At 40.7% G+C, this 24,720-nt stretch overlaps 2 protein-coding genes across 3 annotated transcripts in view; both read left to right on the top strand.

Moving 5' to 3' along the window:
* The first annotated feature begins 4,788 nt into the window (after window positions 1–4,788).
* Window positions 4,789–18,070, top strand: dbpb (D site albumin promoter binding protein b). 2 transcript variants are annotated; one of them, XM_034174627.1, is made up of 5 exons: window positions 4,789–5,340; window positions 5,451–5,738; window positions 6,361–6,810; window positions 15,087–15,346; window positions 15,755–18,070. In XM_034174627.1, exons 2-5 carry the CDS (start codon window positions 5,549–5,551, stop codon window positions 15,968–15,970), a joined length of 1,116 nt encoding a protein of 371 aa, XP_034030518.1. In that variant the 5' UTR covers window positions 4,789–5,340; window positions 5,451–5,548; the 3' UTR covers window positions 15,971–18,070. The 2 variants fall into 2 exon arrangements, with proteins under 2 accessions (XP_034030518.1, XP_034030519.1); XM_034174628.1 differs by lacking the exon at window positions 4,789–5,340 and having other exon boundaries at window positions 5,365–5,738; window positions 6,364–6,810.
* A 1,000-nt stretch (window positions 18,071–19,070) lies between these two features.
* The window catches only part of ntd5 (ntl-dependent gene 5), a 39,918-nt gene continuing 34,268 nt past the window's right edge, over window positions 19,071–24,720 (top strand). Inside the window, 1 exon segment of the mRNA XM_034174626.1 lies at window positions 19,071–19,228. Coding sequence (XP_034030517.1) covers window positions 19,162–19,228 — 67 coding nt within the window. The 5' untranslated portion in view covers window positions 19,071–19,161.

Below are 24,720 nucleotides of genomic sequence, written 5' to 3'. Positions count from 1 at the left end.
CATGCAATTGGCTTGCTGACTGTTTTTATGTTCACCTCACTGCTGTGTGTGTTTTTTTTAAACAGGACAGATTTTTGCTCACATCCTCTTGGTGTTGTCAAGTTGTTCGATCTCATGGAAGAATGGGCCTGGGGACTTTCACAGTAAACGCCTTTGTTGTGACTCCGTCCTTTTCGGATTCAAACAATTTTATTGTGAAGTGACTTTTGCAACAAGAACTACGGTATTTCACTTTGCTACCACTAGCAGATACCAACAGTGCTGTAGACACCAAACATGGGAGAGGAAGAACATGTTTACCTGAATGCTGTGTTCACAACGCAGTCTTGTGGAGTTTGTTTTTTTCCCTCCTTTTCTTGTTCCCTAAAGAATCATTCAGCTTCATGCTGACATCACGGTTGTCATCATTAAATTACTCACTAAAGGTAGTAACAACTAGATTTGTCAAGGAAAGACTGTGATCTGAAAGGACTACACAACCCGTCTGCTCAAAGTTACAGGCTACGAATACTGGAACCTGAATGTGTGTGGTTTGGTGTCTGTTAATGTTGTGTCAGTTAACTCGTGGCACTGACACAGCGAAAATGGCCAGCGCATCTGCAATGCACGTTTGAAAAGTACATTATCTTCTTGTCTTTAACAAGTCTTGTCTGCAACAAATACGTTTTACTCAGATCATTAACAGTGCGCCTCATGAATGTACGGCTTGCAGATCGACAACAGCACATGATAGAATGCACATGAGTTTGCACCAACACAAATATGGCCATGATATGCCATCACCAACTAGCCCAGATGTTCAGGCAGCCCTATTATAGACGCTGGTTCAGTCCAGTCCCTGCTTACTGCTATTTATGCCACAGCTTGCAAGACTACTATGATCACTATGATCAATCAAAAATTGAAGCCTTCTGATTGGATGGGCCACCTAGGCCCACCCACAGCTATGTGGCAGTGTAGAAGTGCTGTCAAATCAAGAACTGGACAAGATCCTGTCATGATTTTTAGCTGGACACACACACACACACACACACACACACACACACACACACACACACACACACACACACACACACACACACACACACACACACACACACACACACACACACACACACCACTGAGCTCTTCAGTGGCATGTCAGTAGCTACCCTACAGGGTGGAGTCACCTGCTGGGTGGACACAGAAGGCTCTTTGCCCTGTTGATGTGTGTTTCCTGCTCTGAGAAGAAACACCTGTCTACTTTTAAGTAAAATATCTAATTACGTATATTCAGGTGTCATATAAAACAAATAATTGACATTTTTCAATCACGCAGTGGATAAAATATTTTCATGAGTCTCTGGATGGATGAAATGTTGGAAAGATAGAACAAAAGACTGTATGTTCCACCTTTCAGCTCATTCTTATACCACATTCACACTGGACACCACGCGATGCCACAAATTCACGTCCCTCGCCTGGTGATGGACACGCCACCATCGCCCGGTGTGTCGCTCTGCTTGAGCTGCGTTCACACCGGATGCCACGCAACGCCACAAATTCATCATTTGCTACAGGAGCTGCGTCTGGATGATGGCCGCTTTCAGCAGTACTTCCGCCTCTCCAGGACCCAGTTTGAGGACCTCCCGTCCTGTTCGCGCATGCATGTGAACAAAGAAAAAAAAAACCTGGCTGCTGCTGCATTTCCTTGCTCTCCCCTCCAACTCTGTCATAATTGTGTTATAAACCAGTCACCATTTGTTTTAGTATACATCTGTGTAGTTAATAAAATTATCTTCACGGACCATTCATTCACGCGTGCACATGTGAACAACAACAACAACAAAAAGAAACTGGCTGCTGCTGCAGTTCATCGCTCTCCCCTGAAACTCTGTCATAATTGTGTTAAATAAATAAAGGACAAACGGGACATAAGTCCTGCTCACAGGCTGATTGCCATAGACAGGACATGTCCACATCAAGTATAAACTCCAGACATCTCCACGTCACTACATATCCAGTCCCTGATTGGCAAGGTTGGGTAGGATTACTTTGAAATGTAATCCAAAAGTAATCAGATTACAAGTAATCCAAATGTATGTACATACATACATGTAATCCACATGTATTCTTTCAAAGGAATCCTACCCAACCTTGCTGATTGGTCATCGGGGTGTGACAAGACGAAAAAGTTCAGATTTTTCAACTTGGGGAAGAGGGCAATGCGATGCAACGTGATATCGCACCACAAACGTGCCACTCGCTCAAAATCGCTTTATTCGCATCTCTTTATTTGTGTCCATTGCGTTGCATTGCATGGCTTGGACTTTTGTGGTGTCACAGCGCATCCTTCCATAGGGATTACATGGCAACCTCTCGCTGCCATTGCTCGCGTGGCGTCCGGTGTGAAGGCGGCATTACCATTGCATTCATCAAACTTTCATTATTTGTATACTACTTACCAGGAACCAACTTGCACAAAAAATTGCAAAAATAAATAAATTCATTTCTTTGATAGTTCTTGCTTAATGTTGTTCACAATCCAACGTAACCTCACTGGAAAAAGTACAAGGAGCGATTGAGAAGTTTTGAGCCCGGCCCAGGGTTTTACATTGTCAGAAACCTACATTTCTCAACATTGCAGCCAGTGAGTCAAAACCTTCACACGTTCTTGAGAAAAGATGGTTTTTCAGAATGCATATGCAATAAACACAATCCCAAAGATTGCCTAAGGTGCTGTTAAAAAAAAAAAAAATTCATTCATTTTACTTGGACACACCATGACCTGAGGTAAGATCTGACCCTTAACTACAGTCACTTGCCCAGTTCTGGATCATTGCCGGTTCCAGATCACTGCTGTAGTATTTGCACCGCCATTTCTCGTAATCAGCGCGAATAAGCTAATACTTGGTACCAACGGAAAGACTGATGTTTTGTCTACAAACGACCACAAGCTCGACCGGATCCAGCCATCCTTGTGATCAGCAGAGGAATCAAAACATCCCGGTGCCTGTGGTGCGTGCGCTTTTTCTCACTCACTCATTCCTGCAAGTTTTAAAGTAACAATCTCTAAGACGTAGCAAAGGTGAGTTAGTCATTCAGTGTTTTTGGTTCTAGAGTGGGAAAATACTTACTTACTTTGGTAGAAAATGTCAGTGTGTTATGTCTTGCTGTTTAATTGCTGCACGCATTTATCTCCGACGCGAAAATTTGCCAGTTGTGGATCACTGAAGCAGCAGCCTGGTGTCAGTACTTGTGAGTCATGTGGACTTTGGGGGTCATCTCAACATCACAAATGGGCATGAATGCGGGGGCTTTTACTTTTTAATTCGTGAGAAATCTCACATCCACACTTCAGTTTTTGCTCATAAAAACATATAACAGTGCCTTTCGAAACTAAGTAAATTCTCATTTAATAAGTATAATTTATATAATTTTGTGTTTAAAACACATTCTTGGGCACAGTGTGTATCATTCTGCATTAGAAGGGCTCCAGCCAGATGCCAGGAATGCCCTCAAAGTGACACAGAGTGTCGTGATCCAGAACCGGAGTGATCCATTTCTGGCAAATATTTGCACCACACATAATGTGGCTTCACACTTTAAGTAGAAGGGCTACTCCATCCAAACTTCTTCAGCTATAGATAACATCCAAATACCCAATACAACAATACACAATAAAGGACATTCAGTTGCATTATGGCTCCGTATAACGGGACTTTAAAAAAGGTGATCTGGAACCGGGCAACTGTCTGTACTTGTAAGGAGCGAAGGAGGAAGCTTGTAGAATGAATTCAACATTTTATGTTTTTAGTCAAATAGGTGTGCCAGGAGATGTAAAAGCCAGAAATGATGTTGGTTCATCAGTGTTTGTTCATTCGTTGCAAGTCATTTCGTCATCACAGTACTGAACAGTGATATTGCACATTGCAGATTGTGCTCATACTTTGCGGGCCGATTATACACCAATACACCCCGACTCTCACCCCCCCACTCCCCGCCCCGCGCCAAAAAGAAAAAAAAAACTCCCGCCGGCCCTGTTCATTATTATGTTTACTAAAGCTTTTAATACTGTAATTTCTAAATTCATTTGTCAGGTGTCTGTGCGTGAAACAGAAGTGATTTATTGCAATATGCGTTGATGACTTGCACGCCCCTCTCGAGCTCAGACACCCCTCTCGCTTTTTGTGTTTGGTCTCACGCGGCTGGAGCATGCACTTGGGGAATCCGAGCAGGCAGGTTTAGTCGACCTTGTTTCGTCCAATCAGGGCTCGTCGGGGGCGGATTGACGGCTTTCCGAAGCCAATCGAAGCCGGAGCCGACAGGCTTGTTCTCCGCGTGCCTGCCACACGTGAGCTGGAACAGCTATTGTACGCCGCGAGGCAACGTGCTCGAGCGTTCAGAAAAAAACGCACACTCACGTTTTCAGTGGATTAGTGGCAAACTCGGAGAGTCACATCGGATTATTACGGCAAGCAAAAAAATAATAATAATAAAAAAAAAAAGGAACACTCAATTCAGGTTTTTAAGACTACACTCTTAATGTAGTTTTTTTTTTAGATCGTTATTCTGTACGCAGCACATGAGTTTTTCCTCCCGAAGCTAAACCTAGCATGTATTTCTCCCTCATTGCTGTAAACTAAAATTTACACTTTAATGGCACAATTAAAAAAGGAAAAAAGACGGGGAAAAAGGTCCACCTGTCCGTCAACAAACAACCTGTTTTCCTCGAGGTGTTGCACGCCGGTGGGCGTGTCCCGTAAATAACAGCGAGGATTGACAGATCGGCTTGAATATGCCCCGCCCCCTCCCATCCTGCGAGATGTGACGTCACGTGAACTGCCCGTGTTCGTTCCAGCTGAGCGCGAGGACGGTGGGACGTGGACGTCGCGCGGCCCAAACACAGAAGGCGAAGCTCGTGCGCCCGTGACCGGATCCAACGGATAAAAAAATAAAAAAGTAGAGAGAGAGAGAGAGAGAGAGAGAGAGAGAGAGGAAACGATACGCTCCTCCCCCTCCGACGGACGACAGGAGAAACACAAACACAACTTGGCATTTGACAAATTGAGACCGTACTTTCGTGCCTGCGCTTTTCCTTCGTTGGTTTTTGTTGCGGCGAACATTAGCCACTGTTTTTGGGTTCGAACCCGGGATATTATTTTGTTTTATCTTTAAGCTGTACTGTTTTTTGCTGCGGATTTCACTGTTATTTTCTCGTTTGTTATGGAGACTCTGACTGTCCCTCCCACACTGGACCGCCGAGAATAAAAACTGGAGCCACTCAGTTAAAAAAAAACCCCAAAGCCAACTCTCATGGACAACTTCAACGACATTTCTGCAAGCGCTTAATCACTCAAGGTAAAAGTTGCATGTGTTGTAACGGAGCCGCGTGATTATTATTTCGCTGTAATTATAGTATAATAGTAACTTTGTGTCTTTACCCCTCCTTCCACCTCGCACGTGCACAGTGGTTCGTCACAGTCGTCCTCTTGGGGGCCTTTCTACGTCACTTCGCCTCCCTCCTTCAGTGCCCCAGGTGTCTTTGCGCGATCTGGTCTGGTTCAGGATGTCCAGGCAGCTCTCCCAGCTCCCGACCCCCGACCTTCCTGCAGGAGCAAGCCCACAGTTTGGAAGCTGCACTCAGCCTGCAGGCTCCCTCACAGGGGGACACCTCAGCTCTATGGCAGGACTAAAATCCTTACTGCAGCACCCCGTGAAGGGAGACCAGCGTCTAAAAAACGCCTGTGAGGTCAAAGGTGAGCACCTCTATCACTGTGATCATTGGTGATGTTGACTGTTAAACATGTTTTACTGAAAAGCAGCACAAATGAATCGGCTCACTGTTGTGATGTTAATATTTTGTGGCACCATATTCCACCATTTATTGTCAGTGTTGAGTTGTCACATGGATCATAATTCATCTCATGATTTCAAATTGGAATTCAGATTACAAATACATTGATTACACTTTGGTATAGGTGTAGATGTTCCTTCTGGTTTCTTGTGCCAAACTCATCTTCAGCTACTTGTGAGATTTGTTCAGGGGCTTACGTAGATGTTATGACAACAAACTGCTTTCAGATCTTGCTTAATTCTGCAATTCAGACACCATCTGGTCCATCTGTGAATGTGTAATTGTGTTTATGCACACGTGCCTGTATGAGAGATGAGGGAGAGTTTGCAGAAATGCATCTTGCAGGAACACCTGCCACCCCATTTAGCTCCACACAAATGCTTAATGTTGACATTAGCAGCAGTTTGTCCAGGAACACTGATCAAAATATCTTGAGAAAAACCTTTTTGTGACAGTTTTCTTGGGGTACTCAAGTCTGGCAAGACTTATTTTACGAAGAGTTGTTTCTGCTTTTCTCTGTCTAGCAGACAAAGACAGATCCCTGGACCTGGATGAAGACTCCTTGGGAGCATGCCCCATGAGGAATGGGAGTGGAGCAGTCAGTAGTAATGGCTGTGCAGGAGGTGGTGTAAATGGTGGAGGAAATTTCAACCAGTTCTTGGGGCCTTTCTTGTGGGATCGCACCCTACCTGCAGATGGAGGCCTCTTCCAGCTTCAGTACATGGACTTGGAGGAGTTTCTGACTGAAAATGGAATGGGCAACATCCACAACAACAACAGCTCGAGTTCAGCCCAGATCCCCTCACAGAGCTCTCAGTCGGCCGTGCCCAACCAGAGCTCTCAGTGCCTACCGTCTTCATCCCCGCCCTGCTCTTCATCCTGCTCACCATCTTCTTCTTCTTCTTCCTCTTCACTCATTGGTTTGGAAGTTGCTCAGGCTCAGAGTCTTGCAGGAGGAAGTGACTGTCTGCATGGTGAGTTTACAGAAGTTCCCCCCTACACCCCTTTTTTTTTTTTTTTAACTGAAAGACATTGACCAGAGATGAAAAAAAAGAGGACGACTGATGGCGGAGCATTTTAGAGTTGCATGCCATTCTTCAAGGTTTGGCCCTATCAGCTCAGTCACAATATCACTGAAAGAGAGTTCTGCAAACTTTGCAAAGTTGAAAACCTGAAAGGGACAAATAGTTCCCAGCTGCCGATATGAGGCTAGTAGTCCCAAAATTAAATAATGCTTGAACTGCAATCAAGGTTACGTCATGTTCTTTTAAGGTCTCCATGAGCAGTTTCCCTTTGACCTTCCAGCAACCATCATACTGAGCAAGCTTTATTTATTTATTTGTTTTTACCCTGCAGGCTGCAGAATCAATCTTTAGATGGGTGAGAAGATTACTGGGCTCTAACTGTGAGGTCACCTTAACAGAAAGTAGACAGAATTATAATGCAGGCCTGTGCAGGATTATAAATCATCATGTTCACGTTGCCCTTTACGGTTGGATCAGCAGCAGGAGCATGCGGAAAGTAGTGGAGAAAGGAGAGGAAAATGTGCAGTAAAGGAAGAAGTCCTGAGGTATTTGATGAGTCAGTCTCATGGCTGTGACAAAGAGGTTTGGCTTAGCGTGACATGTGATCTGTGTACTGTAGTGCACACACACCATCAGCGACTCCAAGCCAATGATTATCGTGCAGCAGGGTCCAAACAGTACTAAGGGAAAGAGAGAGGAGTGTGTGGAGTGTTTTGCTGGTTGCGTGTCTTTAAATCTCTCCCCACTTCACACGCCATAGCCATGTGCACGAGTCAGTACACGTGCAGAGGCCGAGATTACTGGAGTGAGAGAACTAAAGGCAGGGCCAGTAGATGGGGGGAGGAGCCCGGGGGAGGAGGGAGGGTTGGAGCAACAGGAAGAGGCTCCCTGTGCTGCTGGACTTCACACTGAACATCTGATCATCATGAATGATCATAAGTACATTTGAAAATAGAGATTTACATAGAGAATACAGCAGTTCACTACTTCATCCAAAATACTTTGCATTTAATAAAAGAAAGACATGATCAATGCACATATATAGTTATAATAGTTGTTTTTAAAAATATTGGTATATGTGAACAATTTGAAAGTCTCTGTCTCCTCAGGGATTTAACTGAATTGATTGTTGACTCTTCTGTTTCTTCCTGTCTGGTAGCGTCCAGAGTTTTGAATAGAATTGTATGAATGTTTTTGCAGGGTTTGGTAACAAACCCCATGAGACTTTGGGGATAATCCACAACCACATGCAGATAATCTTTTACATTTTCCTGATGATTGCCACCAAAATGGCAGTAATGATGTTTATGATTAAATACTCCCAGTTTATTTCAAGATTTTACACAAAGCTGTATTGCCACTATGAAGGTGTCTTTCTCTAAATCAGCCACTTCCAGATACAGACTAAAGCACTGAAAAAATTCTTTACCATCAAGTGACTGAACCATTTACAGCCTGTTAAAGTCTACCACCACTGTTACATCATTGATAGAATTGAATGTTTTGCACATGGTAGAGGTTTAAAATTAGCCAGATGTGGATCAAAATCTGCATTCTAGAAGTTTGCAGTTGACTTTGGTTTGATATACTGGGGTCAATAGGGTCATTTTAAACAGTGGTTTCTGTCTCCTGCAAAAGGAGAAGTTCTAAATTATATGTCGAAATTCTTCATTTGGATATGGTGGGTTGAAATAAATGTTCCCAAAGTTGGACGATGTAGATCAGGTAGCCCAGTGGGATAAGGAGTTGGGTTACCAATATGTAGACCTGTGTTTGATTCCTGGTCACTCTACCTGTCTGTGTACTTGGATAAGACAGTTTGCATTGGCCCAGTACACCCAGCTGTAAATGGGTACCAGCCTTGGCTGGGGAAGTAACCTCGGTTGAACTGCCATCCCATCCAGGGGGAGTTGTAGACTCTCATTCTCCTATTGGGATATCCCATTATCCCTTGTGTGCCAGAGAGGCGCTGCAGTCAATACAACATGGAGAAACCACATGATGACAATTGCAAAAAAACATTATACTACTAAAATGTAAATTTTTATGCCTTTCATAACATTCAGAAGAGTCTGCAGGCATGTTGAAAACTTGCTAAAACAAATATTCTAAATATTCTGTGTCTCCTACGTTCAACCTGTGTGGAACTTCTGAAACGCAAACCGAATTTCAGACATCTTATACGTATATATTACTCTGGAACAAACAGCACAAACAGTGCTGTAAAGGACAATAAGCAGGTCATTAAAGAGCAAACTTCACTTTCCGCCAGAATGACATGAACAGGAAGCGCTCATGGCTCATATGGATTCCCATTGTAAATAACGGAGAAGTCACTTGAGGTTCTCACATATTTACATAAAACAAACACAATAACAATGTCTAAAAACCTAAATAGATAATATATTCATGAGAGTTTTAGGCATAATATACATAGAGTTTTACCGTGCAATGTTAATGCTGTTGTCAGTGTGCAGCAGTTAAATTGCAGCGTTACCAGCGTTACCATGTCTCAATGTTGTTGACATCTTGCAGAGTGGCGACCTCTCTGAGATTTCGTGGGATTTGAAACCTCAATAGGGCGAATGCTGTGGAATCCAGGGATAAACACCAATGAGCCTATATAGGACTACAGCTTGGTTTTGTATGACATTTTGAAGTGGGAATTGATCAGAGAGGTTCAAGGTTCAAAATTTGACACTGTTATAGTAAAACAGTGAAATTGGTAGCAAACCGTGACTATTTTAATACAGAATACTGTTGATTTTAAAATGTTGCATACACTGTCTCATGTCATCTCAAGGTATGAAGCTAAAGAACTGGTGTTGTGATCTGATTAATGGACTGTATAAAACCATGAAGGTCCCTAAACAAGAACAGGACAAACATAGGACATTCAGTACTGCTCAGTAATACATAACCAGGCGGTTATGAGGTACCTAAGAAAGATTACTTTCTACTTCCGCAAAGCTTCATGCGACTTTGGAGTGTTGTCCTATAAGCCCTCAACTGTTTGTAGTCACATGCTGGACCATTTCTTTGAAAACGAATGTATCCCATTCTGTGAAAGTTGAAAACACGTGGAGTGATAGTTCTTAAATCTACTTTGCAGACTGCGTTCCACAGCTTCTCAGAAAGAAGGGACAGGAAATCGTGCACCATGCAGTGGTGAGGGTTTGCACGTTTTTATTCCATCTGAGGAGCAGACCAGGTATTTGCACTGACGAGGTCCTGCTGTGCGCTTTAAGTAGCATGAATCATTGAAATCTTCTGGTTTATTCATACAGAGAGGAAAAGGCATCTACTGTCAGGCCTGTGTGGAACATGGTTGTCCATCCACATTAAAATGTAACTGTGTTTAAGCCCAGAGATACACATGAAGGTAGAAGCTTGAATTCTTTTGATGCTTGTGAAAGCATTGTTTAATTTATAGTTCAGTGTTGTGAGCTCTTTATTATCTTGAAACATAGAAAGCTTGTGTAGAATCCTTCCCTCACTTTATCTGATCTTTTGTACATTGGATTATCTCACTGGATAATCACAGGGTAGCTGCTCATGAAATATATTACAGATGCACAATGTTTAACAAGTAGTAGCACATAGTATACAAATAATGAATGTTTACGAGTGCAATGCACACAGAGCCTCGTTGAATGGAACATTCCATCTTTCACCTCATGAAATATTCTTTCCATTACACAAATGAAAAAACATTCATTATTTGTTTTATATAACGCCTAAAATAGATCCTTGTCATTTAATATTTTATTAACTTATAAACAAGAGAAAAGGGACTTACATTTTGGTGTGCATCACTGGTCCTTTGAAGTCAAGAGGTTCCAAATAGTTCAACGCAAACTTCGAATAGCAAACCAATTCAATCCAAAATTGTTCTCTGTCAATTTGCAAAAACAGTCAGATAGTTCAAAAACAATCCTGACGATGTAGTCCATATTGGACACTATGCACTGATGTCTTTGTGTACAGACTGCCGTCTGCTTTCCTCAATCCAACAAAAAATTGCGACAGAAATTTGTCCAGCTTTTCAGCCAATAGTGCTTGTACTTCAGCTACAGACGTCCCAGCGAATACTGCAAATGCCTCCAGACGGCTTATGGTGTACTCATAATAATAATAAGCTCGTTCAAATTGTCTTCTTCTGGGGTTTGTTCTGTCACCAAAACAAGCCCCACTATGTTTGTTTTAAGCTAAGCGTCATCGCTGCTAGTGTGAGCCAAAATTGCACGGTAAATTGAACACAATGGCAAATGTTACGAATAATCAATCAATCAATCAATCAATTTTTTTATATAGCGCCAAATCACAACAAACAGTTGCCCCAAGGCGCTTTATATTGTAAGGCAAGGCCATACAATAATTATGTAAAACCCCAACGGTCAAAACGACCCCCTGTGAGCAAGTACTTGGCTACAGTGGGAAGGAAAAACTCCCTTTTAACAGGAAGAAACCTCCAGCAGAACCAGGCTCAGGGAGGGGCAGTCTTCTGCTGGGACTGGTTGGGGCTGAGGGAGAGAACCAGGAAAAAGACATGCTGTGGAGGGGAGCAGAGATCGATCACTAATGATTAAATGCAGAGTGGTGCATACAGAGCAAAAAGAGAAAGAAACAGTGCATCATGGGAACCCCCCAGCAGTCTACGTCTATAGCAGCATAACTAAGGGATGGTTCAGGGTCACCTGATCCAGCCCTAACTATAAGCTTTAGCAAAAATGAAAGTTTTAAGCCTAATCTTAAAAGTAGAGAGGGTGTCTGTCTCCCTGATCTGAATTGGGAGCTGGTTCCACAGGAGAGGAGCCTGAAAGCTGAAGGCTCTGCCTCCCATTCTACTCTTACAAACCCTAGGAACTACAAGTAAGCCTGCAGTCTGAGAGTGAAGCACTCTATTGGGGTGATATGGTACTACGAGGTCCCTAAGATAAGATGGGACCTGATTATTCAAAACCTTATAAGTAAGAAGAAGAATTTTAAATTCTATTCTAGAATTAACAGGAAGCCAATGAAGAGAGGCCAATATGGGTGAGATATGCTCTCTCCTTCTAGTCCCCGTCAGTACTCTAGCTGCAGCATTTTGAATTAACTGAAGGCTTTTTAGGGAACTTTTAGGACAACCTGATAATAATGAATTACAATAGTCCAGCCTAGAGGAAATAAATGCATGAATTAGTTTTTCAGCATCACTCTGAGACAAGACCTTTCTGATTTTAGAGATATTGCGTAAATGCAAAAAAGCAGTCCTACATATTTGTTTAATATGCACTTTGAATGACATATCCTGATCAAAAATGACTCCAAGATTTCTCACAGTATTACTAGAGGTCAGGGTAATGCCATCCAGAGTAAGGATCTGGTTAGACACCATGTTTCTAAGATTTGTGGGGCCAAGTACAATAACTTCAGTTTTATCTGAGTTTAAAAGCAGGAAATTAGAGGTCATCCATGTCTTTATGTCTGTAAGACAATCCTGCAGTTTAGCTAATTGGTGTGTGTCCTCTGGCTTCATGGATAGATAAAGCTGGGTATCATCTGCGTAACAATGAAAATTTAAGCAATACCGTCTAATAATACTGCCTAAGGGAAGCATGTATAAAGTGAATAAAATTGGTCCTAGCACAGAACCTTGTGGAACTCCATAATTAACTTTAGTCTGTGAAGAAGATTCCCCATTTACATGAACAAATTGTAATCTATTAGACAAATATGATTCAAACCACCGCAGCGCAGTGCCTTTAATACCTATGGCATGCTCTAATCTCTGTAATAAAATTTTATGGTCAACAGTATCAAAAGCAGCACTGAGGTCTAACAGAACAAGCACAGAGATGAGTCCACTGTCCGAGGCCATAAGAAGATCATTTGTAACCTTCACTAATGCTGTTTCTGTACTATGATGAATTCTAAAACCTGACTGAAACTCTTCAAATAGACCATTCCTCTGCAGATGATCAGTTAGCTGTTTTACAACTACCCTTTCAAGAATTTTTGAGAGAAAAGGAAGGTTGGAGATTGGCCTATAATTAGCTAAGATAGCTGGGTCAAGTGATGGCTTTTTAAGTAATGGTTTAATTACTGCCACCTTAAAAGCCTGTGGTACATAGCCAACTAACAAAGATAGATTGATCATATTTAAGATCGAAGCATTAAATAATGGTAGGGCTTCCTTGAGCAGCCTGGTAGGAATGGGGTCTAATAAACATGTTGATGGTTTGGATGAAGTAACTAATGAAAATAACTCAGACAGAACAATCGGAGAGAAAGAGTCTAACCAAATACCGGCATCACTGAAAGCAGCCAAAGATAACGACTTCCCTAATCCATGTCATGTGACATACAAATCACCAATCAAATGACAAGGATCTATTCAAGTTATATAATGTTGATTAATATGATGCTTTGTTTTGTTAAACCAACTTGCCCAGACACTGATTAAAAACAGTAGGCCTGTTTTTTGAAAAGTATTTCTGCACAAGTGGCCACAGTAATAATCACTTTGGAAAGCTGGTTTGAGATGATCTGAGATGATGGAAATCTGTGGTCATTTTGAGATTGGCAGTGTTTTGGTGCTGGGCGCCTCTCCTGTTAAATGTCCATCTGAGAGGCATTTCTGTTTTTGCTTGTCTGTGTTTTTAATGGTATTTGCGATTTTTCCCCCCTCTTTTTAAATGGAGAAAACATGACTTCTTTTTCAGGTTTGAATGACATCAGTAACTTTATTTTGAGTTGAAAAGAAAAAAACTAACAGGCCCAGTTTTGCACATTTTTCTGATTAGTTGTCTTATTATGATAAAATAACTTCACATTACCAGTTTTGTTGTATTTAATTTGACTGTACAGTCATTTAGCCATCAGAAAGGTTGGTGATTGTGGAGTTTCTGTTGGTGCCATAATAGAGAAGGAAAATAATAAGGTGCTTTGGGCTCTAAGGAGCACTCCACTAGCTTCAGTTAACTGCTTTTAAGCAAAGAGATGGAAGGTTACACTTTCAGTTTTAGATTTCTGTCTTGTACTGGAGTTTGACCTCAGTTTAAATTAATTTCTCTGTGGCTTGTTTATTAATAATGGTCAGGATTATATACCGATTGATTGAACAAACAGAGGTTAAGTGGTTGTGCTGAGGTGTCAGGTGTCTCAGAGTGCTGGTTTGTAAAGTGGAGCTCTGGAAGAGATTCATCTGCATCAAGAGGAAGATACGGACTGTAACTAACTATTTCAGCAGTATATGAGAGAATGCATATCTACAACAGTATGGAGTCATTGACATGACAGTACTAGTGTTAGATTACAGTATTCTTTCAATGTCAAAGCTTTTTATTAGACCTGCAACTCACGATTATATTCTTTATTCTGTCATGATCATTTAATCTGTGAAATGTCAGATAATAGCACAAATGGTAATCACAATGTACCAGAGCACGGTGCTATGTAAATAGTTTGTTTTGTCTGAACCACAGTCTAAAACCAAAATAAATAAATAAAATAGAGAAAAGGAGGAGGACTAGATTTCTATGGCACTTTTTCATCAAGCAGATGCTCAGATCACTTTACAGTGAGGCCCCATATTTACTTCCCAAGCCAATTAAAAGGAAAAAAATTACTTACTAACAACTGAAACCATGAAAAGTTTGGTATTTTTTATTAAAAACAATGATCAGAAAACTGAGAAGCACCTTGGAGTGACCCATGTTCTGATTTGGTGCTATATAAATAAATGGAATTGAATTATCAATATAGTTAACCATTCATTTTATACAGATCTTAAACTAATTATCAAATAATAATAACAACAACTTTCCCATTTCAGAATGGTTGAAATTGCAGAAGATGAGTATGAGTATTAAAAACATGCAAATCAAAACAAACTTAATTTACAGTTATTTTGTATCACAGGACTTGGTTGCTTAAATAATTGTGTACATCTGCAAAGTGAAATTTATAATCCTCTATGCATATTTGTAAATGTCATTACCAGAGGACATAACCTTTTTGGCATAAAAACAAGTTTTTGGAATAAACCAAACACAGAGGGAATGTTGTTTTTTTAAGCAAGTAGGTAGCTTTCTGCCGCCATCTGGTGGCCATGATGATGCAGTGCTGCACGTGTTTTGTATGTGACGTACACTCAAGAGCCACAACAGTCTAGTTATATATAAAGTAGTGATAATCCATATCATTCAGATTTTTCCCCTTTTACTTCCACTCTGTTGCAGGGAGTCAAACGAGTATGAATGACTCCTGTGAGTCGCCCTCTTCCTCTTCCTCGTCCTCCTGTCCGCCGCTGCTGACACCTACGGGCAGCGGGCCAGATGCCACTGGGATGTTTGATTTGGATTCTTCAGATATGGCCGTGTCCAGTGTTTCTGGCCAGCACAGCTTTGACCCCAGGAGGCAGTGCTTCACTGAGGAAGAGCTCAAACCACAGCCGATGATCAAGAAGGCTCGCAAGATCTTGGTGCCTGATAACTTGAAGGTGAGTGTAACTGAAGTCAGTCAGAGATTACAAATCAGATTTATACTCATTGCTTTATGTCATTTTTGTATACTCAACAAATGCTGGATTGTTTTTGTTTGGGATTTAAGGTGACGTACAAAAGGAAATTACACTGAGCATGTTGCGGTATTTTTGCAGTAGTCTGTGTATAGCACTCATAATCAACAATAAATGAGTAAATAAAAACAATAAGGCTGATAAAATTTACACAGCCAGGGTTGTTGTAAGAGAAGAGAATAAAGAGAATAAACCACTGTGCATTTCTGCAGAGAAATAGCTGCATGTTTAAATGGTTTTTATGTATGTCAGAGAGTAGCAATAGATAATTCTGTAGGATTAAACTGGAAAATGAATCAGTATGTGCTTTTTTTAAAAATCTTCTCTTAGGATGAGAAGTACTGGACCAGGAGGTATAAAAATAATGAAGCAGCAAAGCGTTCCAGAGATGCTCGTCGTCTTAAGGAGAACCAGATTTCAGTGCGCGCTGCGTTCCTGGAGCGAGAGAACGCTGCCCTCCGACAAGAAGTGGCAGAGATGCGGAAGGAACTCGGCCGCTGTCGCAACATCCTTAGTAAATACGAAAACCGTCTCGCTGACCAGTGATGAAGGGTGAATGGACATCGAGAAGAGGAGGAGTCAGATGGATGAATTCCAAAGACTGATTTTTATGGCGGGACAGTGGACAGAACGGCGCGATGATGTTTGTAATGATGAATGTATAGGACAAGACAAAGGCTTGCGTGCTGAAGCTCAGGTGTCTTGGTTTGTGGAGGCGTCACGTGGTTGCTCTTAAAAGTGATTGATGGGGAAAATAATTTAATAGATGAAAGATGTGACTTTTAAGAGTTTTGTTATTGGAGAATTGTATATTTTTATAACACTTGAGAAAATTTAGATGGAGAGTAAATTTGGAAAATAATTTTGTATATTTTCTACATGACTGGGACATAGAGATGCTACGGTTAGTGTCTTTTTATTAGCCAGGATATGTTTAGTGGTTGGTCAGTCATCAAAGGTTATTTTTCAACTTCGTTGTACTGAGGATGCAGCAGCAGCCAGGGCAAGGATGCATGTATCAATTGTAATATAGAGAGCAACATTATCTTAAACTTGTGTAGTTCAACATTTTTGTGGATTTTACTCAAGCATTTCTTTTTTTTTTTTCTTTAATGTTCCCATCACTGGGAATGGGCATGCTGAGACAGAGAAAGAATGAGGAGACACCATGTATACATTGTTTGTTATATTGTTTGTTTGTTTGTTTTTTAATAGAATGACTTCATTATATTTAATTTACTTTGTGCTTAAGCTCCATGTTTACCATTCCCATCAATAGCAGCTGGTTTTTCCTTTTCAAATCGGTACATCTCTGTCCTTTCCCATTCTGCTGTTTTTGACTGTTTCTTTTCCTCAGTCCTTGTTGAGTGTTGAGAATTTCCGCTGTTTTTTGTTTTTTTTTTATATTACCAATGTGACGGCAGCCTTTTTGACGTTTAACATTGGTTGTCCCGATTGTTTTTTCCAAATCGTTTCCGTAGCAAATCACTCTCCGTCCAGCTTCATCCAAATACAATCAAACCCCTCACAGGTGCACGCCAACTCCACCCACAATAATGTGTCCTCTTTCTCTCTCGTACCTGGACACTTACTGTTAAATATCAGTGTTGTAATGTACTCTGAAATATTAATCACTTTTCCAAATAAAATGCACATTGTAACTTTACTGTACTTCATGAACACACTTTAATTAACTTTTTTTTTTTCTCGAGGGAGGAGAAGTTTTGTATATTGAGTAGGCCTATGCTATTTTGTGTATTTGATATGTATTCCAGGAGATGGGTGTAAGTGTTCCCATTGAGTGGAATGGTGTTCATTTCTCAGATTTCTGTGAGAAATAAAAGTATTAGTAAAAAAATTTTTTCCTGCATTGATCCGCGAAGCTTGTTGCTATTTTAGTGCTTTTTGAGTGCTTCGCTGTTCTTACTCCTTATTCCTGTTACCTATCTATACTTTTTACTGTATCTACACTGAGAAAGGGGCGTGGCTAACCACATCATGCTCCTGAAGCTAGAGTGTTCTTTTAATCCCCTCATTGACCATGATGAATAGTTACTATTACTGCTAACTGTTCTTATTCTGATTGTCATCCTTTTCTATTCTGTATTATTGAAATTATTTTTCTTTCTTTGGTTAAGAATGATTGTTGCACCTTGAAACATATTTGATCTTCAGTGTTCCTCTACAAGACTTCCAACAAAAACATTTCTGCTGTTTGCATCATATTTTAGATCTTCAGGCATTCTTCTGTGGACGTCCCCAATGGAAGACCATCTTTGTTTCGTTTTTAACCACAGATTTTCCAAACATGGCTCCATACCTTGAACGTGATGCTCACACAGCCTTGATCGATTGACCCTTTGCGTTCTCCGGCTGTGTTTGGACTATAAACACTATGTACATGCTCCCTGTTGGTTTCTTTCAACCTTTAGCACATCGGTACATTGGTCAATGATTGTTTGCTCTCCCAGTAGGAAGTAGTCTGTAATATCCTAACAGATGTGGCTGATAAATTTTATAGTGATTCTAACTGAACTACAACTGTCCTGCTGCATCAGTAGTGCCCATGGCTCCTAGCGCACTACGTGTTGGTTATTTGGATGTAGTCAAGATTTCCCTAAAACACCAATAAAAGATTGTTCTCATTCACTGCACCTCTGCTTTTGTCAAGCGTTTTGATTTTGTTTATGGTGTTTGTCGTAGTTCTCAATGACTTTGCTGGGTTTAGAGTGAGAGATCACACAACGTAGAGGGACTGAAGCTTCTTTTTTTTTAACTTCTCCCTGATAAGAAGAATATGTGAGGAAATGTGCAGACTTGTTTTGATATCCTCCTTGTTTGCTGCACACTGTGTACATTCTTTTAATGGTCAAATGAGTTCAAACATGCATTCTTTCCCGATGGAGGCAAATCACGTTTACCTTGAACATTTAAAGACAAGTCTGCACATTTCCAAAATCAATATACAGTAAATTATAGGGATAAAGTGGAACACAGTGAAGCTGAGGCACAAACCTGTAACACATCCCACTTGTGAGGAAGATTTTTCAATTCTAATGTTTTTTTGTTTTGGTTTTGATCAGTGGGTCACCATGTGAAATGTACAATAAAAAAAAAAATAAAACGCGTTTTCCCCCCGTGTTTATGAAATACTTAAATTATCAAGTGATTTTCAAAAACTTCTTTTTTATTGCTATGGACATGATAGCACAAGACCAGTCATCATTCATTAATAAATTTATTGCAAAAATCCAAACCAGATTTTCTTATGCACTGCAGGAGAATACCTTAAAACCCTTTAACAAGCAAGGTTTAGGTTTTTAGTCTGGTCGATCTGCTTTGGGCAGTGACAAGTTTTTTTTTTTAATTTTTGTAATTTCTGCATATATGGTGATAAAACAAAGGTTGCACACTTTAAACGGTTAGTGCACTAATTCTCTGAAGCTGAACACATGCTGGATTTACGAAAAGCCTTTGGTTTACTTAGTCGACAGTACTTCCTCTTTGTTGACTGTGAGGGTGCAGCCGTCACGTCCATGTCATCCTCTTTATCTCTCAAATGAAATGGGTGAAAGGTCCCTCAGAGTGGAGTCTTTCCATGATTTTCTCCTCAACACAAACCAGATGTGTTGTCCTGTGTCCTCTCTCTCTCCCCCCTCTCCCACCATGGTTCCCCTTCCTTCTAAATGCTGTGTGTACACGTCTCCCCTCACTTTGTCTGAGGCCTGGCTGTAAGGATGGACTTTGCGCTGCTGCTGCTGTGGCTGTGGGCTCTCACAGGCTCTGTGTTTCTGCAGGTTGCAGGTAAGCGACCCTGAGTACAGAAGGAGCACAGCTGGCTCTTCGCTAATCCTGGGAATTAGCAGTGAACTCTGAATGTGTTATTTGTTGGATTGACCTCTGCCACTGGAATAAATGAACCACTGGACTCTCTGGACATGTTGTTGCTTTGTGGACCGTATTTTTTTGGGAAATGTTGAATTTGCCGTGTGTCTTCCTGCTGAGTTGCTCACGTGTGTGTGTGTGTGTGTGCACAGCACATGTTCGGGTGAGAAACCGGTCAGATGTTTTAATTCTGAGCAATGAAGAACAGCAAAGACATTTCTCTCCCATTTTACACTCCTCAGTCAACGTGTGTCGATATTATTGTCCAATATAAACACAGTGAAGAATTTACTTTAATGATATTTTGACAGAGTACATATGGAGGGTAGAACTGTGAGGAGATGAGCGTGGATTGATACTTGTATCATAAATAATAATTATAACTAGGAGGGAGACTCAAAGAGTCCAACACTTGCAAGTCACGTGTTATACAAATGTGCAAATGAATGCTTTGTGTTTTAGTGCTGCATTATATATGGAACTGTATGCATTCACAACATTTAATTTTTATTTTATCACAAGAATAAAGCTGTTGTATGAATTTATACAGTTTTTCCTATTGAATTCATCATAATGGCAGCATATTTTTGTATTTCATTTTATGATCCATTTAATTTCAATTTATTTTCATTTATATAGCTCCATATCACAACAAAGTTGCCTCAAGGCGCTTCACCTAACCCCCAGAGCAAGCACACAGGCAACAGTGGTATGGAAAAACTCCCTCTGAGGAAGAAACCTCAAGCAGACCAGACTCAAAGGGGTGACCCTGTGCTTGGGCCATGCTACCAACACAATTTACAAAACAATTCACAAAACGAATACATAGAGGAAATGTTGCTGGTGCACAGGACAGGAGGGTTACAGAAACAGATACCACACCCATCTCTGGATGGAGCCGAACCTCAAACAGAAAAAAAAAACAGAATCAGACATCAGAAAGACAACAAATACAGTATAATCTGTCAGCATTAAGCAACAAGAAAAACAAAAGAAATACTAAGGTGATTGCCGGCCACTAGCCCGAAATCTAACAATGTTTCATAAGTACTGATGACCTTGAGTTTGACCTTTCATGGTCACTCATGGTGAAACGTCCATGTGACCCGTAATTTCATATAGCCATTCTACATATCCCCCATCTCTCCCTCTCACCCGCTTATTCCAAACAAGGGTCATGGGCAGGGTGGGGGGGGGGGGGGGGGGGGCTGAAGCCAGTCCCAGCAGATGTAGGGCGAGAGGCCAGGTCCGCCTTGGACAGGAAGCCAGTCTATCACAGGGCCGCAGACAAACATATTCACACTCGCACGCACACCTGCGGCTAATTCAAAGTTTCCAAATCATCTTATCTGCATGTTTTTGGATGTGTGAAGAAGCTGGTCCACTTGGAAGGAACCCACACAAACACAGGTAGACCATGCACAAAAATACCAGGGACTTCATTTGTAACAGTTATGCATACAAAAAATGGGGCAGAAAAGATGCGGTGACAATTTTATAAAATTTATGTGATTTTATTTGATATGATTTATAAAAACAAACTACCCGACAAACTGTTCTCACATGTACACAAACTGAGACCCAAACGCTGTCCAAAGGTTTTGGAGAGGGGTAAAATGTGACTGGCAGCATTAAACATATAATGATGCTGGGCGCAAGTGAGTCCTAACTTGTAGCTTTAATTCCACATACACATGTATTGTATCATAAATATTGTTAGATGTGAGAGTGAGCCATAGTTATTCCAGAGTGACTATTCAATTGTCAAATATATGCAGACTCAGATCTAAACCATGTTTAATTAATGATCATCGCAACGCAGCTGCTGAAATGTAAATATATTAGTGGTGGACACGACTGGATTATCATCATGATTTGAACACGGTCTTGCCTGTATTACTGGCATGAAGCAAATAGAAATCTTTTCATTTTCGGAAATGCCTACATTTTAAAAATTCGGCCCATGTTATTGTTGCTGCTCAAATTTTATTAGGAGAGCATTTATCTTAACAAAGACAGCAGTGCAGTGATGTGGAACAACTGTAAGGATAAATAATTGTTCAATTATTCTTTTATTTGGACAGTTTCATGCTGGTTCTTGCGGTAAGATTTTTGCAGTTTCTTAAAGCTTCTTAAAACATGTTAAGGTGACTTACATAAGTGATTATGAGGTCAAAATAAAGTAAACTTGCAACACTATAAACCTTGGGTCCTGCATGGCAACCACCCAGGCAGACAACCGGTCTACTTCTACATCTCTAAAATAACCATCTATCTGCCACAGCCAGGTGAAACGTGGCCGTCCCTTTGGCCTTCTCCAGCTACTGGGGTCCTCGACACTCAGGCACCTGCACCTGGATCATGCACAGAGAAATGGGCCACAAGGCCAAAATGTCTTAGTTGACGCTCCCTCTCACTAACAGCTCATTTGATACAAACTCATTCCAGCAGTATTTCAAAGACATCTAGTACCAAAGACATCCAGTTGTCGCTTTCGATCATTGGTTAGCATCCAAGTCTCACAACCATACAGCAAGACAGGCAGCATCAGGACCCAAAAGACTTGGATCTTTCTTCACCTGCAAAGATATCAGCATCGCCAAACACCTCCATCCAGTGACCTCATGACCCCACAAGCTCTTCGAGGCACCTTTCGATCTCAAAGGCAAAGGTCCCAGGGACATGTGTCACTGCTGTGATAAGTGAATGTCTCTACAAGTTCAACTTTTTCACCACACGCATATACAATTCTGATGGCTGAGTCAAGGAAGTCATTAAAAACCTAAATTTTAGTCTTGATCCAGGACAATCTCAAACATAGCCACCCTGATTCCTCACGCAGCTTCTCAAGTGCTGCAATTAGAGTATCTATTGATTCCGCAAAGACCACAGCATCGTCCGCAAAGTGATGGTCTGTAAACCTTTCGCTGTGTTAGGCTTTCAGTTATAGGGTTAATCCAAAGCTGCAGCCAGGCAGTAACCACACGGGATGTAAATGGAGAACAAAGGTGACTTATTACCTAACATGGGAGTCCAGTCCAAATGAACAGAGTGAGTATCAAGGGAAACACAGGAGTAAATGTGAAATACAAACGAAAACACAGGCAACAAAACCAATCAGGTTAAATGAAAGGCCATAAGTTAAAACCACAGCAAAACTCAAGGAGAGTTTGAATGAAGAAGATCATTACTCATGAATGTACAAAACAGCTACACTCAGAAGGTGACAAAGACTAATCTGACAAATTGAAAAGTAAACAAGAGCAATCACAGATTTCTGATGTCCGCCAATCTGGATCTGGATCAACTTCAAAATTTAATGGAGTCTTCCATGCCCCAATATCTATCTGTGGCGCAAATTTTGTGAGAATCTGTGGAGTAGTTTTGGCGTAATCCTTCAAAGTGTATATAAAGTGAAATCTTGATCCAGAATCTGGATCCGAACCCAGATCACCTACAAAATTTAATGGTGTCTTCCATGTACATATGTAATATGTACAGTTATTTCACGCATTATAATTTGTTTATGGCATTTTAAATACAAAAAGTAAATCAGACTTCTCAATTAAAAAAAAATCTAAAATTATCTTCCTTAGACTCAACCTGAAAGTAAATCTCTACAACTTGATATAAATTAATTAAAAATATAAAAGCCAAGATGATGGTAAGTAATCAGCCCCTTTGGTATAATACCTGTAAATAACAAGTTTAACTGGCAGTTTTCTTCAGACAAGTCAGGGGATGGATACATGAACATTTTCAGGCCATTGAATATGTCTTGGACTTTACACACCAGTTATGAAGAAATACATACAGTAGGCACTCTATGGTAAATCTGTATGGAGTAGACAGTTCTTAAAAACTGAGTGACTGTGCAAGAAGGAGAAGGGTGAAGAAAGCCACCAAGACACTCAGACAACCCAGAAGAAGTTACAGGCTTCTATGTCTGTGATTGGAGAAATTGTGCATAGTGTATGTTTTGCATTTTGTATCCCCAGTTATACGGCTTCATGATAAAGTGGTACAGAGGAGGATTTTCTTTCACCAAAACATTAAATCTAGGCTTGCATCTCAGATGTACCTTCTGTCAAATTGTAGCTGAACTTTTAGGTCTTCTTTTTAATAAAACTAGCAATTAAACTGATTATTTACAGGTATTACACCAAAGGGGCTGATTACTTATGCAACCCACCATCTTGGCTTTTATATTTTTAATCAATTTATATCAAGTTGTAGAGATTTCAGTTTGAGTCTAAGGAGGATAATTTAGAAATTTTTATATTGAGAAGCCTGACTTACTTTTTGTATTTGAAATGGCATAAATAAATTAAAATGCATGAAATACAAAGGGTCTGAATACTTTTGCAAGCTACTGTATCCGTGGTGAAAATTTGGTGAGAATTCATGAAATAGTTTTGACGTAATCCTTCAAAGACTATATAAAGTGACACTTGATCCAGAATCCGGAATCGGATCCAGATCAAAATTTAATGGAGTCTTCCATGGCTATCTATCTGTGGTCAAAATTTCATCAAAATTTGTCCAGTAGTTTTGACGTAATCCTGCTAAAAGACAGACAGACAGATAAATAAACGCATTTTATTACATCCTTTGTAGACGTAACAAAGCAGGAGTAAATAGTGACACAAATGGATTGAGGAATGACAGGTGGTATGATTTGGAAATGTGAAGCAGCTGTGTAGGGGAGACCGGTAACAATGACACACACACACACACTGAAGAAAACAAAAGTGTCACAAACCACAGGAACCCTGGGGGTGAGTAGAAATTAAATCATACCACAATAATAACAATCAATCAATCAATCAATCAATCAATTTTTTTATATAGCGCCAAATCACAACAAACAGTTGCCCCAAGGCGCTTTATATTGTAAGGCAAGGCCATACAATAATTATGTAAAACCCCAACGGTCAAAACGACCCCCTGTGAGCAAGCACTTGGCTACAGTGGGAAGGAAAAACTCCCTTTTAACAGGAAGAAACCTCCAGCAGAACCAGGCTCAGGGAGGGGCAGTCTTCTGCTGGGACTGGTTGGGGCTGAGGGAGAGAACCAGGAAAAAGACATGCTGTGGAGGGGAGCAGAGATCGATCACTAATGATTAAATGCAGAGTGGTGCATACAGAGCAAAAAGAGAAAGAAACAGTGCATCATGGGAACCCCCCAGCAGTCTACGTCTATAGCAGCATAACTAAGGGATGGTTCAGGGTCACCTGATCCAGCCCTAACTATAAGCTTTAGCAAAAAGGAAAGTTTTAAGCCTAATCTTAAAAGTAGAGAGGGTGTCTGTCTCCCTGATCTGAATTGGGAGCTGGTTCCACAGGAGAGGAGCCTGAAAGCTGAAGGCTCTGACTCCCATTCTACTCTTACAAACCCTAGGAACTACAAGT

The sequence above is a fragment of the Thalassophryne amazonica genome, chromosome 7, assembly GCF_902500255.1.
Source record: "Thalassophryne amazonica chromosome 7, fThaAma1.1, whole genome shotgun sequence".
Lineage (NCBI taxonomy): Eukaryota > Metazoa > Chordata > Actinopteri > Batrachoidiformes > Batrachoididae > Thalassophryne > Thalassophryne amazonica.
Note: the sequence above shows the minus strand (reverse complement) of the source record. Positions and strands in the feature narration are given on the sequence as shown.